The following is a 16,386-nucleotide window of genomic DNA, read 5'->3' on the forward strand; positions in this document are numbered from 1 at the left end:
ATGCCAAGTTGATGTTGGTGAGTTCATAGATTTTGAGATAAACATAGGATAAACTTTCTTTGAAAACTCTCTAGAATTTTTTTACAATGATAAAAAAAATCATTTTTCTTAAATTCACGGTCTCTTATCTTATTATCTTTTTAGGACGTTCTGCTAATCCAATCATTTTATCTTTACACGATGCTTTACCAATCCTAACTTACTATCTTTGTAGGATATTTACCGATCCTATCTTATTATCTTTTAAGATATTATATTAATCCTAAAGTACTATCTTTTTAGGATATTTACCGATCCTATATTCTTATCTTTTACGATATTTTATTGATCCTAACTTACTATCTATGTATGATATTTACCGACCATATCTTATCTTTTAGGATATTTTATTAATCCTAACATATTTTAACTATAACTCTAAGGTGTCCCTCTTGGTAGTTGGATGTCTAAGCTGGTTGTAATGTATTACCTTGAGCCCCGATAATCAACAATGTTTGAATAGTGATTCCCCTCACGACACTTCATTGGACGTCAAATAGTGAAAGATAAGAAAGTTATCATGTCAGGATTGTAGCTAGCAATCGTAGGTGGGGGTGTCAAACCCTGTATATATCTACACATATATTTCTGCTCTCCCAAGATTAACGACTATAGGTTCGAGGTTGCCAAATTTAATTAAGGATGATAATGAATAATAACATCTCACTAATGCATTAACCTTAAGTATTTTATCTTTTATCTTTTCTTTCTTAACAATTTCCTATAACTATCACAATATAAATCTTTAAATTTAATATTTGATAATTATATCTTTTAGATCTCATAATTATCTATTATATATATGCCATACATATATAACCTAATTATGGTTAATTTGAAAAATGAATATTAGCGAAGACTAATGATAAGGTATAGCACATATCCCTATATTTGACCATCATTATTTCTAGGTACTATATTATCCTAGGAAATTGGCCATTATAACATCTAGGTAATATTTCTTCCTAGACTATCAGCCCTCATAACTCTTAGGCATAATATCATAGCTTACAACCAAGTATAGTATCTATAGCTAGATTATCCTAAGGTTTCATGTTTTACATAACGATTGATATTTATAGATATAAATATATTTTGATAAACCAATTTGATAAGAATGTATTCCCCCTCCCCTAGTAAAACTTATAAAATAATACAATGGGGGCGTTAACTCACTCTAGTAGCGTAATCTGAGGCCTCTATGCTACTGCACCCGAAACTTCGCACCATTAGGAGGACTTCCGAAATAGCTTGAGAGATAGAGAGAGGGAGTTTTGGGTGTGAAGAAATCAGAAAGTGAGCACCTCTATTTATAGTGCTTGTGCGTGCGGTGTGCACTCGACTCGTGGCTCCATCTAGAGTTTGCCACGTGTCACACTTTGGATGGTCCATGTCTCTCTAATCTGGATGAATATGGGTGTTAGATGTGCATGTCAAGCATGGCGCGCATTTGGCGTTAAACTCTAAAGCTTTTATAAAAATTCATATCTCCCTTATACAAATCATGTTTCTTATCCTTTTTATATATTTGTGTAGCTCTCTACTAGTACTACAACATTCCTTAAGGTTGTGTTGCTAAATTTTAATTTTATTTTTTAACCAGTATTTTATAATTTTCTAAAACTTGTATCTTTTTCATACGAACTCCGTTTTTGACCATTGTCTTTCACAAAGTATATATCCTTGAGACCACTTTGTCATGTACTTTCCAAATATACTGACCATTATTAAAAGTGGTGTAACTTTTTGGTCAATTCTTTTTGACCCTATCATAGAACTAATCATATTTTTCCTAAAATATGAAATAATATCATCATTTGTCTATGCTAATCTCTAATGACAGTCAATGACGGGGATTTCCAAATTGTCACATACAGGAGCTAAAGTAAAGGACGTGTAACATCAATATCATGTAGTGGGGAACTCAACTCAAACTGCAACATAGATTTCAAATGACACCCCATGAATCCAACAAGGATTAACACACGTCACAACCATTCAGGCGTTACACTAGTTTGTAATCATACAATTAAAATAGTTATTATGAAAATTTTAAAATATTTCTTTTTAACCATGGTTTTTAGTTACTATGTATATATAATCCTAATTTACTAAATAAAAATTATATTACACATATGTAAACCTAATTTGGAAAACAGTAAAAGAAAATTTAGGTTTTTCTTAGTATGTAATATAATTGTTTTTTATAATATTTATTTTTTCTTGAAATATTTTAAAAAACTTTGTTTTATCAAATAAAGTGAAAACATTATCTCGGTGGTTTGCTATTTACTTGTCGTCTATTTGGTTTTAAAATTATCGTTTTGGTATTTTATTCCAAAGTTTTAATTTTCATTCATTACACTACAAAAAAATGCCAATTAGTGACCAAAACGAAATAGTCATTAACAATAGAACAAGTCGTCACTAAATGATTTAGTGACCTAAATTCCGGTCGTCACTTTTCGTCACTATAGGTCCGTCACAAACCGATTTAGTGACCAAAATAAAATATGGTCACTAAATAGTGACTAAAATATATGCGTCACTAAATCTGTGACGAGCAGTTTCGTCACTAAAAGTTGTCACTAGTCTATGAAAGTCGTCACTATTATATCTACCCAGTGACCAATAAAAGTCGTCAATATCTTATCCGATTAATGACCATAGAAAGTCGTCACTGGTGTATCCGATTAGTGACTATAACAGGTCGTTACTGATTTATCCAATTAGACAAAAAAAGAGGTTAATAATAAGGAATTATTGAAATATTAAATGTTGATTTTAATATGAAATACAATTAGAGAAAAGAAAAGGAAAATTCTATAAATCTTTGCAATACAACAATAACCAAATAAATCTTCACATTTATAATATGAAATATTAAATGTCATTTTAAAAAAACAAAATCCATATATATAAAGATCAATGCAGATTAAAAGTAAATTTGATTGAATTTTCTTCCAGATGACGAGGAACGAGTTTTCCAAGTGTACCCCATAAAGTTCCAACCTACCTGCATAGGAGCATAAGAATGTATTAATCACAACTGATAGTCACTAATTGTTTTTATCTTTCTGAGTTGATCGGGACACAAAAATACTCTGCCATGAATGAATGACAAAACTCTCCTTGCAAGCACGAATAAGCTTGAGGGCACAAACTGAATTTTCCTACAATCTCTGCGTTGTATCACTTTTTTTTGGATACACAATTTAGAGCAGAGATGAATCTTGCTGAATTTTCCGTCCCTATTTTACTACTTAACATTTTTCGCCTCGTAAAAGTTACAAGTCATTTCGTTAAATCCAGAATAAAATTACCATTTTACCCTTATCTTCTTCATAAAAACTGAAATTTTTATGAAATCAAACCTAATTACGAATCCATAATCTAAAGATATCAGAATTAATAGTTAATGAATTATTAGCCACCAACCTACTACATGCGAGCACCAGAATATTCAGAAATTGGATGGGACTGGCAGAATAATTTTTTACTAAAATATAAATATGAGGTCAAAATGGTCATTTTCATAAAATTAACGAAATGGCTGTTTACATAGACAATTCATGGCCAAAAAAACGTTAAGAAACAGTAAACAGGAATGAAAAATGCAAGGAATCTTTTTTTGAACCATATTACTTGTGGTTTCACTTGTAGTCGGTTGTTGACTCACTTTTCCATACTTTTCTTGTCACCTAAAATAACAATAAAAAAAAACTAGATCAAGATTCAACCTAATGACCATTTTACCCTTACATTAAGTCAGGTTTTTTTGGCTTAACCCATTAAGTCATTCCGTCTGGATAAAAAAAAGTACTTAAAACATTAAGCTCATTAAGTAAAAAAGAAACAGTCACTTACTTTTTTAGCACCATAAACTTGAATCCCAACTTTTCAGCTGCTAAATTGAAGATATCCTAAACAACAGATGTTCTTGATAAAGGAACTGGAATCGCTTGTAGATTAGCATGAGTTGCTCTTACATAAACCCACTCAAAGAAAACAACTTCTTTTCCATGGCTCTTGAAATAATCTTTAAGAATCTTCTGGAATTAACCAACTTTATCTCACATTCTGGAGGTGAAGTGAGAGTATTTGGTAGATGTTCAATTGGTAATATAAGTACATGATGTTGAACCAATGGTCCTTTAGCAAGAGCACAACAGCAATTCTTACCAACACTGGTAATCAAATGTGATTCGACATTTGGACTCGATAAACAAAACCAACATTCCTTTGATCTTGAATTCCCTTCGACTTTCTCCTGTAAACTATGTTTATAGCTGCAATCATCACCTATTTCACATTTTCTTTTATTCAAAAACTCAAAACATACACCTCTCATGGATTGTTCCCTTGCTTCCATATCATGGCGAAAGTTACACATGTCGCCACGTGGACAAGAACCAGAAAAATGAATTTGAAACACAACTTATCACTCTCACCACTTCCAAGTTTTTATCTTTTTGAGACATCATATCGCAAATACTTGTGAATCAGAAAGACTTTCAGTAGATTTTTTTCTGGTTCTGCTTGTGTATATGGAGATAAGGTGGTGTTTGGTGGTTAGGTAGATATCTCAGTAGAAAACATGGTAGATGCTGGAGTTGGAGAAATTGAATGAATAAATTTCTAAGAGAAATTTACTCATAGCAAAAACAAACAAACAAACAAACAAACAAACAAACAAAAATAAGGATTAACAGATAACAAATAATGTGAAATAGTTAAATAGTTGACTAAAAATGTAAAACCAACCTGCTTAGATGCATCTCATACTGGGGCTAATCCAATAAAAACGGGTTGCATGTGCAGCTTCATCATTCATATATGGTTCTCTGGCATAATATACACCCTTAGATCCTGCAACATGGTACCTACCATGGATACATAGACCATAAGAGCAACTTTAATTAAGATCAACCATAAATAAACTTATAACATTTGAATTTTAAACTTACCAGGGCTTGATTTCTGCAACTAACTGTGATATTGCAGCATCACTACCTGTGGAATCTTATATTACCAGAGGAATATTGGATGTTAAAGCTCTATTCAAGATTCCATAGGGCCATTCATTAGTGAATAGCAGTTAAGGAAATGAAACCTTATGATATAAAATCATCACCCATGTAACTATAAGAAATAGAATGGAGTGAAAGAGGTAAGAAGGATATGTGAGGAATATGTCTATGATTCCAGGTTCTTCAGCTAATGCCCTTATAGCATCGATATCATATTGAGTGTAAGTTCCATAAATTAGACCACTTGGTGATCGCCTACCAGACAAGTATGCCACAGATAAACCGACAGTAATCAACAATCACAGTTAGGTAACTACTGAAATGAAAAGAAGTTGGAAGATAACAAGTACATTTCTACTGCATTATTGATTTATTATGCATTTCAACAATCAAAAACCTAAAATGAAGTCTGGAGGGTTTTTATAAGAAACATACCATGGAGTGTGAATAACAACAAGATTAGAATACTTGTGGTGTCACTTAGATTTCCATTGTGACTGATGAAAGAGAAGTATGGAGATAACCTCAGAGCATTATACGAATTCAACAGTTTGGTAGAATGGCATAATAAACAAAAAAGCAGCTGATTGTAAACTATGTGCTAATTTAATCAAGCTTTTCTGTTTGTTGAGAAAGTCATGTTTCTAGTTGCTATGATTTTAGCTACTATTTCGTAGAAGGAATCATGATCCGATCGATTAGCAATTGAAAAATTGATTAACAGGATAGTTATGTATGCCACATGAGAGCAGAAGATGTAGCTACATCCACGGTTGGAGTAGAGAAAAGAGTACCTGTTTGAATTCTAGCGGAGAACCGAGGTGCGTCCATGGGAGGGTGTGGACCGGCGATGATTGACCAGAGTCGACGGACCGGGGACGATGGGTCAGATCGATTGACCGACGACGCCTGTGCCAAATCGCCGATTGTTGGTATGTCGATTTAGGGTAAATAGGATAGATGTGTTGACGAGAGAGGCCCAAGAATCATTTTATGACATCTCGAACTTTTTGACCAAGTCAGTAAAAGATAAAAGGGCCCAAGAAAGGCCGTCTATATTGAGAAGGGTAGTATAGTAAATATGTTTTACTATGTTTGAGAAGAAGGTTTTGGTTAGTCGTGGATGAGTGTACATGGACGTAGATAAGGACTTATCAAATAAAATGAGTCTTTAGAAAATTAAGTTCTTAAAGAAAATAAAGCTCTGGCCATTTTCAAAAAAAATAAATAATAATATTAATTTATAACAACAATGGATAGTCATTAATTGTTTTTCAATTTGTAAATCAATTACCACTAAGTCGTCACAGTTTAGCTGCTTTCGTTTAGAATAATAAAGAGTAGTTAGTGGTCATTATTTTTGGTCACTCAACCTTCAATACAGTGACCACTATTTTTGGTCACTAAGCCTCTAACACAATGACTATTTTTTTAGTCACTAATAGTTGTTTTGATATGAAACAAAAATATTTAATTTTATTGATGGTTTAAGGACCAATTTAATGACTACCATATATAATTTGTCATTAAATTTGTAGGATTACTAAAATTCAGTGACAACTAAATTTTTGGTAACTAAATGATGTTGTTAGTGACTAAATTTTAGGTTGTCACTAAAAATTGGTCACTAATAAGAACTTTTCTTGTAGTGTTATTTGTATTAATGGTGATTGTCATCATATAAAAAGAAACGAAGTCTTTAATATAAAAAATAAATACAACCTAATTTTATTCTTTTGCTTCTAAATATACTACTTTATCAATATCTACTTATTTCTCTTGTTATATACCAAAAAATATTAAACTGATTATTAATTAGAAATTATTCATTAGTATTTAGATTTGTTAGTTAATTAACAACTACAATTTGTAAATAAGACTAACAATTTTTGATATATAAAATTAATAACAGCATATGCAATCGCATGAAAGAATTATAGAATAAAAATGGTTATAAATAAAATATGGACTACAATTTCACAAAAGAATACCATATGAACAATAAGAAAAAATATCAACAAATATATTAACTTATATAAATTAATATCTTTGAGTACCATGATTATCTCTTTCTTATTTTATACAAAAACATGCATACCAAAATGAAGGTTTGTATATTCTTAGTCATATTTCTCTCCATCTTATTCTACCTCCATCTTATTTTACAAATTCTAGAAATATGATCTAAATATGAACTATATAAATTAAGGACAATTAAGTACAATAAATAAGAAAACTTTTGATTTGTAGTAACTAATTAGTTGAAAGTTAATATATAGTATAAGTTAAAAAAAAAAAAAAAAAAAAAAAAAATGGTCTACATGTAAAAAATAATCAAACTTTGTCATTATCATTTCAAAGTTCATTATCATTTTAAGCAAAATGGTCTACATGTAAAAAATAATCAAACTTTGTTCTTTTTCATTCATAAACCAAACAAATGGTTATGTGGCCAAAATATAATTATTTTTATGTAGTTTATTAGTATAAATTGAATTATTTATTTATTCATCATTTTGTTTGTATATATCTTGAAATTTCACTTTAAAAATTATTTAATTTTTACAAATTGATATTTAATGTTTTCTTTAAAAAAATACTTAATATTCATATTTTTATATATAGTTATTTTTTTAACCAACCCGTGTAGTACACGGGTCTCACATCTAGTATATATATATATATATATATATATATATATATATATATATATATATATATATATATATATATATATATATATATATATATATATACTTGTTTATAACCCGTGGGAACCACTGTTATAAAATTAATTGAACTTTTATAGTGAGAACTCAAAATTATTAATCAATTATTTTGAATAAATTATTAATTAAAAGATATTTTTTTAGTTATATAAAATTATAATCGTTAATTTAAATAAATACATGAAATTATTTAACTTATAATTTGTATTAATTTATTTTAATTATTATTATAATGTTGTTAGTTTAATATAATTAGAGTGAGAAATTTAAATTTTAAAATTTGGAATAAAGAATTAATAGGTTGACAAGTGACATTCATTAATTAGGAGGCCTAATAGGATGATACATGACAAAAAAAAATATATATATATATATATTAATTAGTAAGATGACACATGTTAAAAGGAGATTAAAAACTATTTTTTTCATGGACGGATTTACGTTGTAGCATGGTGTAGCACGAGCTACCCCTCCAATTTTCGCGTCAAATATAAATTTAGTGAAAATTCGTCACAAATCCGTTGGAAATCAATCACAAATCCGTTAGTAATCTATCACAAAGTTTGATAATTGTGAATTTTGTGTAAATTCATCACTCTATTGGTGATTATGTGACAGAAACTACCTTCAGAAAGGATGTTTTTTTTTTTTTTTCTAATAGTGCAACCCTTAAAAAAAAAATTATAACCCCTGATTTTTCTTTCTGGATCCGCCACTGATTCTTTTATTAGAATATATATATATATATATATATATATATATATATATATATATATATATATATATATATATATATATATATATATATATATTAGGTATTTGGTTTATTTTCCTAGAATATGCCCCAAAACACCAAAACAGAACTGTGTTCGAGACTACCTTAGCCTCCTCAAAACCATCAATTATGTATCATTATTCCTTACAACGAAAGTTCAACATTATAAATTTTGAGGGACATATTAGTATATTGCACTTCCTCCTACGATTTTCACTATTTATTACGAATTTTTTAAAACAGCATTTCATTTTGGCAAATTTGACACAAATGGTCCCTAAGTTTCAAGTAGTCTAACAATTAAAGTTTCAAACATGCTCCTTTCAACCCCTTCTCTCCATTTCTATTTCAGTTTAGGTTATTATGTTGTTTTCTTTGTTTTTAAAATTAAAATAATTAAATTAAATAATAAATAGAGTAAATTACTAAAATAGTCCTTATGGTTTGGTCAAAATTGTAAGTTTGGTCCCTAATTTTTTTTTGCACTCGGGTCATTCCTGTAGTTTGATTTTGTTACGTTTTTCGTCCCTTACATACATAAAGTTAGGAAGTAAACGTGAAATTTGGACCAAACATAGGGACAAAAACCGCAACAAAATAAAACCACATGGTCGATCCGAGCGCAAAAAAAAGGTCAGGGACCAAACGTGTAATTTTGACCAAACCATAAAGATGATTTTAGTAATTTACTGTCATAAATACATAAATATTAACATACAAGAAAAAAAGGAGATGTTACACATCTTTCTTTTCATCCCTGAAAAGTCACAAAGATTCTATCAAGTACAGAATCCTTCACCTTCAATACTCACCACAATACCCACATCGATTTGAAAATATTTGACTTTTCCAATTGAAACCGAGATTCGTAGCTTGATAAACCATAAATTTTGCAACAAGAAAAACCAAATTTCATACCAAAAGTAAATCCCCCACTAAAGAGAGATCAAAATCAAACTAAAATTAAGACCAACATCTTGAGGGTCAGAATCAAACTTAACGGTGAGAAAATAGAGGATCAAGAATAAGAAATTTCTTACCTCCGTCGATCCTTCTTTTGTCACCGGAAAAATCTGTTGAATCTCCCACATACCTTCGTAATTTGCGTCTTTAGCTTCATTCTAATTTCCCTTAAAAAAATACTGGAATTAGAATGGAGATTCGGAAGAGTGGATAAGACGAAGAAAGCTCACTAAGTCGTCGATGAGGTGGTGTCTCTCTCTTGAAAAGGGTTAGTGTTCTATTGTCGGAAAAAGGTTTTAGGGAAATTTGTGAAAATGTAAAAGGAGAGGGTGGGTGGGGATAAAATGGGGAGGGTGGGGGGAGTTTTAAACTTTTTCTATTTTTCTAATTTAGAAATGATAAACTAAATAATACAAATTTTACTTTTATGTTTGATAGGACCAAAGATGCAATAAATTACTCTAAACCATAGGAACTATTTGTGTATTTTACTCTAAAAGATTAACAAATTAAAAAAAAAAAAAACACACACACGCACACACAAATTCATCATTCAATTAAAAGAAACAACCAAAAATTAATTTTGACGTTTTAAGGACAATTGCTGCCATAAAATAATACCACAAGAATGAACGATGTAAAACGAAAAAAAGAACTAATGATGTAAATTACTAAACCAGGTGTAAAACCCGTGGGACCCACGGTTGATTGATTTAAATAGAATCATAATTTTGATTACATAATATACGAAGATACCATAGTTAAGAAAAAAAAAAGATAAATACATAATAATAGTATATTTATTTTATTAATATTGGCATTTGTAAGTATTTAAAATTTATAAATTTTAAGCAATAATGAATTTTTAATTATAAAAATTTATTTAAAGTAATGTAATTAACATGAATAAAGGAAAAACAATGAAATATTATAAGTTACTTAACATGAATAAATCAAATAGAATATATTAATATAATTTTAGGAAGTTATATAATTTAATTAATTAATACTAAAAATAAATAAAAGATGATACAAAATAATTGATTATAAATTACCAAAACTTCCTTATAAACAACATTGGAAGTTTTATTGGTTAGGTTACCATCCTTATCTAAAATTAACAATTTTAATCCCTCTCTGCTTTGAACTCTAGATAAGGCGACATATAATTACCCATGTGAAAAAATAGGATCTTTGAGGTACAAGCCAACCTTGGATAACGACTGTCCTTGACTCTTATTAATAGTCATAGCAAAACATACAACCAATGGAAACTGTCTTCTTTTGAATTTGAATGGAATTTTTTTTTCTGATGGCGTTAAAGACATTCTTGGAATAAAAGTCAGATTTCCAATATTAGTTTCAGATAAGATACGTGCCTCGATAACACGTTTGCCCAATGATATCACTTGGAGTCTTGTTCCATTACACAAGCCATTTTTTTGATCAATATTTCTTAGTAACATAACCGAAACACCGATTTTTAAAACTTACTTATGATTTGGTAGACCCGAAACTTTGAGACCATTTAAAACATCAAGTGAGTATAAATCTGCATCAAACTGATCATGGACAAATTCAGATTGGCATATACTATCTGAACTTAAATATTCAACCTCATCTCCTGGAAACTTCAATAGCAAACGGTCATTAATTTCCTGAACCACTTCATTCTTTGGAGCTAGTATTGCTCTTTCTTGAAAATAACTTGTATTGTTGTAATTATCCAAAATCGAAGGATATACAAACTCAATTAATGAACCTATAGGATCCTTTGGATCACTAATGAGAATATCATCTGGAATATCAATAACCGTTTCGCCGTCATTCTGACCACCAAGTTTTCCTTTTCCTATATCCAATAGCCATTCTGCAAAATCTTTTATTTTTTCTACAGCAGACTGATCCCTTCCAACCGTTAGCCTCATGTTTTTTGTTAACTAATGGATTTTTCAATGTTGCCATAAATATGAAGAATTTAAAGAAGCGTTAACAATGTTTTGTCTGCTGCCACCCGGAATAACAGGCAAAATTTGTCTGAAATCTCCTCCAAAAACAATAACTTTCCCTCCAAATGGAATATTCGACTCGGTAGAATTTTCAGACCTCAATACATCTTTTAAACTTCTATCTAAAGCTTCAAATGCATGCTTATGGACCATAGGTGCTTCATCCCAAATTATCAAAAATGTTTTTCTCAATAAGCTAGCGAGCTCACTACTTCGATTTATTTTACATACAGAATCCTCAGTAAGTTCAAATGGAATTATAAATCGAGAGTGGGTTGTTCTACCTCCGGGCAATAATAACAAAGCAATTCCACTTGAAGCAACATTTAAAACGATATGACCATCACATCTAATTGATGCAGATATTGTCTTCCATAAAAAAGTTTTACCTGTTCCACCATAACCATAAACAAAGAAGACACCTCCTTTATTTTTTTTAACTGCACCCATGATATCAAGGAAAATGTCACGTTGTTCATTTGTTAATGCAAGAAACATACGGTCAAACTCAGTCTTTATAATGGAAATGTCATAATCTAGCTCCTCGGTGATAAGTCGATTGTTTAAAGAAGAAACAGAATCAACGTCCGAGTAAGGCATGTTTTTATAATTTTTGACAGTGTTGTTGTTACGAAGTATAATCTGTTCTATCTCGTACAGAGTTAAGTTCATAAGCCGATCTTCACTAAGAGTTAAGCCTGGAGAACAAAATATCAAATTAATTACATATATTATTACCCATATTTACTTATAATTAAAATTTATCAAATGTATGTTAGAAAATAAATAATTTAATTTTTAAATAAATAATAATAAAAAAAATTTAATACCTGATAACTTTAATCTCTGTCGTTGATTATAAAGAATTCCATCCGCCAAATATTCCCATGTATTTTCCCAAACAACTTCTGGTTTAGATATACTGTTACACATCAACAATGTGGCAAATGAGAATCGTAGATAAAAACCAGATCCAGAATGACTTGCTTCTTTAATTGCATCGATGTATTCTTTGTCATCATCCAAAAGCCCAAGAGCATAACAAGCATCTCTAAAAGACAAATATTCTTCACCATTTATTGTGCGAATCTCTTCAAATGATCTCGGACATTTCACCTTATTTAAAAGAATCCTTAAGAAATAAGCTTCCTCTAGATTAGGTGAAACTGAATGAATTCTACCAATGCACTTTCCTACTTCCCTAGGCTTCCAAAACCTATCCTTACGATTCCAAACAAACTTTGTAGGAAACTCAACATACGTAAGTTTTCGTGCATCATTTGAAATTACATTACACTCCATCCAAGCTGTGAACATTGAAGCAGCAACAACAGGTTTGTTCAAAACATCATCAATATCATCGTCTTCCCCATATACAATTTGCTGTTGACCAGGAAGATGAAAAGGTAGTCTAACCACAGAAGGATATCTGTAATGAACATCATATGTAAAAATTCTCCATGATGCTTCACATGTAGATAAATATCTATAATCGTAATATTCATTTATTTCATCGACAACATCATGATTATCACAATCATTGTTGCTTCGTACAATGGCAATTGTAGCTCTATCTGGTCCTTTGTTTATGTATTTGAATAAATACTTTATAGATGATCCCTGATTGCACCATTCAACATTAATTTGTGCCTGATATCTTTTCAATAGATATTTGTTGTAGGGGACAACAATTCTATTATCCAACTTGACACCTGATTTTTCAACAAAATGACCATTGTTTCTTCTCCTATATAAGGGAAAACCATCCTGATCAACAGATGTATGATTGCAGAATTGCTTTAGAAAGTTTTTAGAGCACTTTTTGTCACCCATGCATGGGCAATTGATATTTTCAGCTCCACATGGACCATGAATCATGAACTCATTCACAAGTGAATACAATTCAGGATCTTCATCTTTGTTTGGTATTTCGGCGGATATTATGGGATCGATTAATTCAACAGTGGCTAGCTTGTAGTTAGAATGCATGAATAGACATATATGACTATGTAGCAAACCTCTTTTTTGAAATTCAATTGTATAAACAACTGCAAAATATTTTGCAAAAAAAAATATGGTTAAACCATAAGCAAAATGTTAAAAATATGAAATAAAAAGCATTTAATCTCATGAATTATGAAATAAGTTAATTTTAAATACCAACTTGAACTATGCCGAAGATATGATTCTTCCTTAAGTCTTTAATAAATGCATCAAGCTTGATCTTGAACAACCTACATAGTATATCAGGTCTGTCTTCTGGTTGAAGTGAAGTATCCTTAAGAAACCTTTTCACCTCTAGCCATTTGGGATTACACGTAAAGGTTATGAAGAAATCAGGATATCCATACCATTTACATAACGACATGGCATCCAAATAGTTTTGAAGCATATAGCGTGCACCACCAGTAAATGATGAAGGTAATATCACACGTTGTCCGACGTTGGAGATACTTGTAGCTCCTTGAGCTTTTTGCCTACGTAAATTCTCATAAGACTCGCATCTAAGAACATGTTGTTGTCTGCGTATGTAATGCAATCTCTCACTTTCAATCATAGTATACGCATCTACCAGAAATTGTTGAAACAACCTTTTTGAATTAAGAATCAGTGAGAACGAATGATCATGTCTTGAATTCTAAAAGCGAAAAATTCTCTCATTGTACATGTCGCCCGCTTACTGTTGGTTGTATCTGTAATTCCTCTATGAAGAATGTCAACACTATAACCATCATCCCCACATGGAAATAGTAGTGGATATTGGAGAGGAAGGTAAGAAGGATGCAATTCACTGATACGTTGTAGAAAACCCGATTTTGTTTGAACAACGATATCTCTATTTTCAATCGAATCTGAAATGTCACCTACAATTAAAGCTGCAACCTCAGAAGCAGTTGGTAGGTTATATGTTCTTCCATCACGATTCCTTTTCCCAATAATTCTTAACTTCATAGCAACGTGAAGATTTTTCTAAAAAGCATATCTTACCATTCTATAAGAGCTAACCAAGACATTATTTGAATCTAGCATGACCTTCAATTCTTCAATAATTTCATTATCAAATGATGTAGATTGTTGGTTTTCCCCACTATATGAATGGAAAATATAAATAACATCAGCAATATATATATATATATATATATATATATATATATATATATATATATTAAAATAGAGTATGAATAAGAAAATTGAAAATTTACCGAAAACATCTCTGCCTATTTGAATTTTCATTATCAGTATCATAAATGTATAACTGAGAGAATTTTGGCTGCGATCCTTTTGCTGGTAAAAGACTTCCAATACTATGATAATTTTGGCCACCAAGTCTGAAAATGTATGGAGCATTTCCTTTATTGATTGAAGAATCAATCTTACCACCCATCGATGTAAAAGAAAACATTGAATTGTAACGTCGTATATTTTTCCTGAAGTTTTTGCTTTTACAATCGTTTGATTGAAACATTCTTTCATAAGTTGGTGGTGCCTTTTTTAAATCTAGTAGTTGAACCTTGCCATAATCACAACATAATGAAAAATTTGTGCTCTTTTTTTTTTTGCCTCTAATGGATTCATTTGTCCATAACTTTGCACGACATGTTTGGCATACAACAATCTAATCACCATGATCCAAATATTCTGTAAAAAAATTAAGTGTTATTAATATAATACTAACTTTATAAATATATACCATATAGGAATTGATTTGAAAAAAAATAATAAAAATGGATATATTTTTGTTTACCTTTGGAAATACCAACGATTAAGTTTTCAGATACGACCTCATGTATATTTTCTACATCTGCTATCAGGTCAATTAATGGAATAGGAGATAAATGTTTCAATTTCCTTTTTAATTTATGACATCCTGGATTTAACATGATCGATGATGAAGATTGACATATTGTAGATGCAGTTCTGGATGTCATATCTTTTGAAAGCACATAGTAGTTACTTTTATTTGCTAATGTTGAAGTGGGGTAGTTATTGAAACCAATGTTAGCTGAAACAAATAATAGTATATTAAAAAAAGATTATAAATTTATTAGAGAATGCATTATAGTAAATTTAAAAAGAAAATTATTAACATTTGTAATGTTAGATAATGGAGTTCTAACATTTATGTATGAAGGAGAAAATTGTAAGGTCGTATTTTCATTTCCTCGAGATCTATATGAATGAACATTTTCATTTTGAAGACCAACGCTCTTAAATTGATCTGCAAAAAGATATATTATAAAAATTGAAGACATGACGTAAAAAACAAAATAAGAAGGTAAAATTGTATAAGATTATAGGGTAATAACATAGAAAGATGAGAATTTATGTATTGTATTTTTCAGTTAAAAGAAGTGTAAAACGTGGTTGATTTTAATAAGAAAATTACGGCTATCCATGTTTTTTAAGACATGTGGAGTTGATGGATTTAGAATGCTGGATCTTATATTTGTTGTCTTCAATCGCTTATTATCCAAATATAATTTTCTCCGTCTTCTATTCTCTTTTGCTTGCAAGTAGTAGATATGGTTGTTTTCTTCTGCATAAGAAATATAAGCATATGATATAAAGTTAACAATAGGTTGATAATTGTATTGATATAGAATATTAATAATAGTGAAGAAATAAATGTACCTTTGTAACCTTTGTTAAAAAATATTCCAGATGATGAAGATTCAACGTACAACGAAGCAGATAATATCTTTGCTTTTTCTTGTCATGTTAATACGGGTTGGTGTTAGAATGGTACATAGTTTTATGTTATTAAAGAATATACAAAGAACTTAAAAAATATGTAAAAATAAAATTAAAAAATGGTAAATGATAAACATACCATTGTTAAT

General features: G+C 30.1%; 2 protein-coding genes and 1 pseudogene across 2 annotated transcripts; all 3 read right to left on the reverse strand.

The window, feature by feature from the left end:
- Positions 1-3,902: 3,902 nt before the first annotated feature.
- Positions 3,903-5,365, reverse strand: LOC145008667 (zinc finger CCCH domain-containing protein 64-like; annotated as a pseudogene).
- Positions 5,366-11,026: 5,661 nt separating this feature from the next.
- On the reverse strand, positions 11,027-11,464 carry LOC145008675 (uncharacterized). The gene has a single exon (XM_078967280.1). It carries the CDS (start codon positions 11,462-11,464, stop codon positions 11,027-11,029), a length of 438 nt encoding a protein of 145 aa, XP_078823406.1.
- A 24-nt stretch (positions 11,465-11,488) lies between these two features.
- LOC145008686 (uncharacterized) lies at positions 11,489-14,930 on the reverse strand. The gene is made up of 8 exons (XM_078967286.1): positions 14,749-14,930; positions 14,534-14,633; positions 14,227-14,491; positions 13,706-14,113; positions 12,376-13,593; positions 12,046-12,243; positions 11,777-11,934; positions 11,489-11,686 (listed from the first exon to the last, which is right to left on the reverse strand). Exons 1-8 carry the CDS (start codon positions 14,928-14,930, stop codon positions 11,489-11,491), a joined length of 2,727 nt encoding a protein of 908 aa, XP_078823412.1.
- Between the last annotated feature and the right edge of the window lie 1,456 nt (positions 14,931-16,386).

Source organism: Lactuca saligna, chromosome 1 (genome assembly GCF_052625555.1).
Source record: "Lactuca saligna cultivar CGN05327 chromosome 1, ASM5262555v1, whole genome shotgun sequence".
Taxonomy (NCBI): domain Eukaryota; kingdom Viridiplantae; phylum Streptophyta; class Magnoliopsida; order Asterales; family Asteraceae; genus Lactuca; species Lactuca saligna.

Excerpts from the sequence above, each read along its gene's own strand:
- LOC145008675 (XM_078967280.1), bottom strand. The coding sequence starts at position 11,464 with ATGAGGCTAACGGTTGGAAGGGATCAGTCTGCTGTAGAAAAAATAAAA.
- LOC145008686 (XM_078967286.1), bottom strand. The coding sequence starts at position 14,930 with ATGGGTGGTAAGATTGATTCTTCAATCAATAAAGGAAATGCTCCATAC. Across the intron at positions 14,492-14,533 it reads TGGTTAGCTCTTATAGAATG|TTAAGAATTATTGGGAAAAG; the intron begins GTAAGATATGCT and ends GTTGCTATGAAG. Across the intron at positions 11,687-11,776 it reads TTGAACTTACTGAGGATTCT|CATGCATTTGAAGCTTTAGA; the intron begins GTATGTAAAATA and ends ATGGTCCATAAG.